A 6,096-nucleotide genomic window follows, 5' to 3' on the forward strand; every position below is an offset into this window, starting at 1 on the left:
ATTACCCCATATAAAATGATATGACGAATAATTTAAAAGCCTCAATGTTTTAACCAATCAAATAAATCGAGATTTTTTATTAATGTAAATATTATTTATAATTATTGTTTTATGAATAGAAAATGTACATTTGCTGAGGACAAGTCTCTTGTTTGTAATTTTGTGCCTTATCTAACGTCCTGCAGATACACCTATAGATGGCGTAACCTTTTCCATCTTTTATTTTAGAAGTAGAAGAAGAAGAAGAAGACCAATCCCATGGTGCAGGCTGGGAAATGTAGTTCTCTTCGCACAAAAATCACCTTCACTTTGACCGTACAGTGCCATGTATTTCCCTACAGTTCCCGACATGACATCGACTTGAAGCGGTGGTGGAGAGTTTGGCTTAATGTCAAGAGAACATATAATTCACCTAGCGCCGCGTGTTCTCAGTTACGGGAAGTAAAAGACCTCCGCTTCAGAAAGTAAGTCGCTAGCTTAGTGGGCTAACTTGTGCGCTTCGTTGTCATGGTGCGGTTAGCTAGGATGAGGTCACCGCCTCACGCTGTCACGCCACTAACGTTAGCCGGTGTCGCGTGGAAAGATGTTCTCTCTCTCAACGCGCTTCGTTCAGCGACGGCTTCGTGTTGAAACGGGTGACGCAATGTTTGATTTGAGATAGCGCGAATGGTCCGGTATTTAGGGGGAGTTGTGTAAACTCAATATGTATTTTCGGTAAACCTGCGAGTGTGAAAAGAACCGTTAAATGGATAATTTCCTCTGCGACGCGTTGGGGCTTTACGGGAGGTTATAACGTGCCACAGGTTCGTCCATTATATAAACTTTTAAAAAGTGTGGTGACGACTGATTTACCATTTATCTCTGGTCCTAGCTCTCAGATTTGAGTGTTTTTTTCTTTTAATTAGAATTCCTTTAGTTTAAGATTGTCATGAGCATTTCCAAACAAACGGTAACGTTATATGCTGCTATTTTTATTCAGTTAACTTAGTCTAGTGCGTGTAGCTATTGCAATGTAGCTGTAACTTCCTTTTCTCTTTTTAAGAGGAAGTTAACGTAACATTTGCTGTAAGTACCCTGTGTGTGTGTGTGTGTGTGTGTGTGTGTGTGTGTGTGTGTGTGTGTGTGTGTGTGTGTGTGTGTGTGTGTGTGTGTGCGCGTGCGTGTAAGGTTGCTGTAAGGTGCGTGCAAGGTTGCATACCTAAGAAGGTGGATAGGAGTTTGTACAGTGAGCATACAATTGTATTTGACGATGATTACAAGGGTTAAAAAGTACCACCTATTTGTAGTATTATTAGAATTTATGGTATTATGTGCCTTAAATGTCCATTTTTAAAAACGCATGTTATTTCTGGACATCTGTAACGTTACATCCTAAATTGACCAAGAGTTGGCATTCAATGTATTTTTTGCATAGTTACACTTCCAGAAAGCAGAAATTGTCTTAATATAATTAACTGGGGAGGTTTTATGGTGGTTTGATTGATATGCCCGGTTCACTTATATAAGCAAATACATTTTGCAACATACTATATCTGCTATAGCTTGATTATATTTGATCCTTGGAGATGGTAGAATTCCACTATAGCAGGTAATCATTGAATCTGATAGATCAGCCTCATTGTCCTTGATCCAGCGATATCAATATCAGTGCATCCTCAAGTTTAATAAACTACAAAGCAATATGTGTGTTTGTATAAAAGTATTATAAACCGGTAACATGCTCCATTTGGTGTGATGTGATATGAGCATAGCCAAGTACCAGAGAAGGTAGAGGACAAATCCACTTTGGTTCACCCAGATAATGTGAGCCAAGGGAAAAGAACTAGTTCTACAAATACGAGGTCAGAGCTTTTTCAGTGAAGAATGTAATGTGTTCTAAACAGTAAGTGCCCGTTTTACAGATATGGGTTGGGGTTACACAGACACAGGTGTTGTTCCTGCAAGACGTCACTGTCCTTAAACAAGTTCTTCTTAATCTTTCCTGTTATATAAACAGTAAAGCAGGTGTAGTTAATTCAGATACTCATACAAAGTGTCTTTTTATTTCCCAGTTCAGCCATGAAGAAACTTTGGACCAAAGCAAGTGTTCTGGGTTCGATGTCGGTGGCTTTTGGTTCAATGCTGTGGTACCAGAAGAAAGCTGAATCGGACCAGCTGGTTTGCAGTCACACCTCTGCTGATACGAATCCCCCTTCTCCCTACGAACTGAAATTGGTTCAAGTCCTGTTCCGACATGGTGCACGAACGCCGCTGAAGTCGATACCTGGTGTTATGGAGGTATAACTCTTTTTACAAGATCGTCAAGTACATTACATTACATTATATCTACATAAGAAGGATCTAATGTTGCATCTTCTGTGTATAATATTCTATGTTGGGTCAAGGTCCAATGGGTGCCAACCCTCTTGGAGCCTCCGGCACACACCCAAATCAACTACAAGGTGACAGACCTTCATGGGGGCCCAAGACCACCAGCTCCAGTAGAAGAGAGCTATCGGAAGAACGTTCTGAACGTAGGTGGGCTTTGTGACATTAAGCAATCTGCCATAGTTCTGAACGTAGGTGGGCTTTGTGACATTAAGCAATCTGCCATAGTTCAGGTCAACCTTCACTGTACTTTTTCTGCCATGCCAGATGCCAACTTGCTCAGTTAATATATGCTTTGTCGAAGGCCTGAAGTTGAAGTGTGTTTTTAGAATATTATTTTTTTGCTTCATTGATGTGAAGCCCCTTGTGGTTTAGAAACCTCCCTCCCTCTAGTGGCCTTCAGGATTCATTACAAAGCCTCACAAATGACATTAAAGCGGCCATTGAACGCCTCTCTGTGCCGCTGCTGGACTGTGCGCGGCGCGTTCTCCAGCGAGACGTGTTGGCCAGCCGCTGCCCGTAGAAATGGTACTTATAGAGTAGCCTTCTGCGCTCCGTTAGACGCTTTGCTAAAGAGGTTTATTGCACTGGGTTTAACTAAATCCTACAATATGGACTCCTGCCATCCCCCGTAGCACATTCACTCTGGATTCCTGCATGCCATCGCAGGTGTGTGTGTGTGTGTTAGGCCACGCTTATGAGTAAAAAAAATAAATACAACCTGATCCTGTTTGTCGCAATTGGCAGGGTGGCACGTTCCCCGGTCAGCTGACCGCGGTGGGCATGCAGCAGCTGTACGAGCTGGGCAAGAGGCTGAGGAGGACGTACGTTGAGGAGACCCATTTCCTCAGCTCCACCTTTAGCCCTGCTGAGGTCTAGTAAGTGTTGCCAATCGTGAAGGCCAGCGGGGGTCATTGCACTTTCCTGTACACGACAGCCATGATGCATTGTGCTCTTAAGCGTTGCATCAGTTGGCTGCCGTCCATGAACTGTATTTCTATTTCAGTGTGCGTTCCACAAACATTCTGAGGACCATTGAATCCGCCAGGTGCCTCGTAGCAGGGCTCTTCCTGCAAAAACAGACAGGTAGTGTTAGAAAGCCGCGCGTGCAAGATGCTCTTCGGTTTCCTGGATCTCATCCAATCAGCGATCGCAATCTCCTTTTCTACATGTAGAAACTGTCCCTATTTTCACAACGGACGCCGGTTCGGAAATCCTCTACCCGAATTACCACGGATGCCAGCTGCTCAAAATCCTTGCAAGGTACTGTACATTGAGTGTATATATATATATATTTTTTTTTTTTTCTTTACACAAGACTTAAACATCCTTTGCACTCGCTAACCCCAAACTGTAATCCAGAATTGAGATGCCCCTGACAGGTTGTCCCGCTGTGTCTGTGTTCTGTGTGCAGCCCCCGCTGGGCAGAGGCCTCCACCCTGCCAGACATCGCAGCGGACCTGCAGAGCGTCCACAGCGCGCTGGGCATCGCCCCTCGCCTGCCCGTCGACTTCATCCTCATTAGGGACGACATGGTCGCCAGAGAGGTGACACCGCCGCGTCACGATTCGTATGACTGTTATTAGGTCTCACCACAAGCCATCAGCATGCACGGGGTTAATACACTCGGCCCCCTGGCAAGCCGCTGCTTATGCAAGATGGGTTCCTAGACAATTTAATAAGCTGAAATAACAGAGTCAGCAGGCTTTGACTGTAAGTTGCCCACAGTAGGTGCTGATTTGGGGGGAAAAACTACGATGAAGGTAGTACCCTGTAAAGCAAAATATCTCATGACAAAAGTGAATGAATCTTCAGGCGTGTTTTTTCTTTTGGAGGTTTGTGTTGCTACGCTGCAGAGGTTATTCTGACTGTCGCGTCTCTGCGCATTACCAGACGCACGGCCTGCCCTGTCCATCAGCGCTGGGCACCTGGAAGAGCAAAGTGGAGCAGAGAGCTGTGGACATGATGTGCCATGTCTATGAACACAACGGCAGGTTAGACTAAACCAAGTAGGAGGGGCTTTTGAGAAGAAAAAAAAAGTTCTCTACACAGACCAGCTCACTATCTTGTGCTCTGTTTTTAGCATGGAGAACTTGCAGCTGTGTGTGGGACCCCTTCTGCACTCGCTGTTAACCAACATTGAGGGGAAACTTGAGGGCACTTCATCAGAGGCAGACAGGTTGGACCCTTCTGGGTGGACACACCAACTAACTTGTGAGCTTCGAACTCCACTGTGGTTTTGGTCCTTTTTTAAGCTGTCTGCTGAACGTCCCTCTCCATCAGGAAGCTGTTTTTGTACTCCGCACATGATACCACTTTGATTCCGTGTTTGATGGCTCTGGGGATTTTCGACATGAAATGGCCACCGTTTGCTGCTGACATCACCGTAGAGCTGCACCAACACCGGCAGACCAACAAGCCCTTTGTTAAAGTGTCCTACGTAGGCCAGGTAGGGTCTGACTATGCGTCTGTTTAGCATTTACATTTCTTCCCTTTTCACGTTTACGGTGGTTATCTCTTGGTAGGATCAACTTCTCCCGGGTTGCAGTGGAGTCTACTGTCCCCTGGAACAGTTCAAGCAGGTCCTCTCAGCGTACTCACTGAGCTCCGAGGTCCACCGCTCGCGGTGTAACAGCACCAAGGGGGCGGCTGAATCCTGAACCCTCAGCACAGCGCTATCACTGCATCACACTCTGACGGGAACCACACATCATGTTTGGTCTACTTCCTCCACTCTCACTCCATCCGGCCACCACCTTCACCACCTGCAGGGAAAGCACATCATGTTTTGCATCAGACTCTTATGTCATAGTTCCTCATCTCTGTGTAACCAAGGCAGTGAAATGTTCAGATTCAAGTAGATGGATTTGATGGCTCTGGCATGTAGACAAGTATAAGCAAAAAAATTTTTTCGCAAACTTTGCGTGTGACACGACATGCTTTGTGCATCCAGGTTTGTTTGCAGGCACTGAACAATCAAGGCTCTGAAAAAGAAAAGAAAAAAACACCAATACCATCAACGTCGACCCGGTTTCTAACAGTCATGAATCTTTAAAAGAAAATGACAAATGTTTACTTTCATTTGAGGCACAGGGTAATAAACTACTTCAGGGTTGGCTAAACAGGTTTTTTTTTTTTTTTGAATTATGTGGCGCCAATGCCGTAATCTGGAGCAATAGTTCTTCCAATTGGGTTGGTTTGACAATAAAATCTTTCATATTCAATCATTTTGTTTCTAATGAGTCCATACACTGGATCAATTGTAGGGGCTTCTTCATTTGTCGGAGGTGAATGTCTTCATAAACATGTAGAATCTGCTGAAGCGGAATAATTCTGTTACGTTTAGTTTGGAGGATGAAAAATTAAGCTGCCTTAATGTGGGGATTAATTTATAGAGGAATAAATTCCCATCACATTAACCTGTTACAACACACATTGTACTTCCTCTATGAGACTTTCCAGTGCCCTGCTGTATAAAAAGCAAACATTATGCACTCAAAGATTTCAATGAATATAATGATATCAATAAGTTGTTTTTTTTGGCCTTGGTGAATTTTGAAACGGATTAGAAAAGTACAAATAGTAGAGCTCGAATGCAACAACCATGCTCGCACTTATTTTTGAAGCGTGGTGTCCTGTGAAAGTAGCTCCTGATAAAAGGTCCTCTTGGCAACATTGCTTCTTTGTGACCTGCTCTCTTTGGTCAAGCCCAGTTTCGGTAAACCGGTT

General features: G+C 44.2%; 1 protein-coding gene across 3 annotated transcripts; it reads left to right on the plus strand.

Moving 5' to 3' along the window:
- The first annotated feature begins 262 nt into the window (after positions 1 to 262).
- Positions 263 to 5,591, plus strand: acp6 (acid phosphatase 6, lysophosphatidic). Of its 3 annotated transcripts, none has more exons than XM_078090336.1 (11): positions 263 to 464; positions 2,052 to 2,277; positions 2,385 to 2,513; positions 3,115 to 3,245; positions 3,374 to 3,453; positions 3,543 to 3,630; positions 3,782 to 3,914; positions 4,261 to 4,361; positions 4,451 to 4,546; positions 4,651 to 4,816; positions 4,893 to 5,591. In XM_078090336.1, the coding sequence occupies exons 2-11, from the start codon at positions 2,059 to 2,061 to the stop codon at positions 5,025 to 5,027; spliced, it is 1,278 nt and encodes a 425-aa protein (XP_077946462.1). In that variant the 5' UTR covers positions 263 to 464; positions 2,052 to 2,058; the 3' UTR covers positions 5,028 to 5,591. The 3 variants fall into 3 exon arrangements, with proteins under 3 accessions (XP_077946462.1, XP_077946463.1, XP_077946464.1); XM_078090337.1 differs by having other exon boundaries at positions 455 to 803; XM_078090338.1 differs by lacking the exon at positions 263 to 464 and adding an exon at positions 495 to 635.
- The last annotated feature ends 505 nt before the right edge of the window (positions 5,592 to 6,096 follow it).

This window comes from Gasterosteus aculeatus, chromosome 16, assembly GCF_964276395.1.
Source record: "Gasterosteus aculeatus chromosome 16, fGasAcu3.hap1.1, whole genome shotgun sequence".
Lineage (NCBI taxonomy): Eukaryota > Metazoa > Chordata > Actinopteri > Perciformes > Gasterosteidae > Gasterosteus > Gasterosteus aculeatus.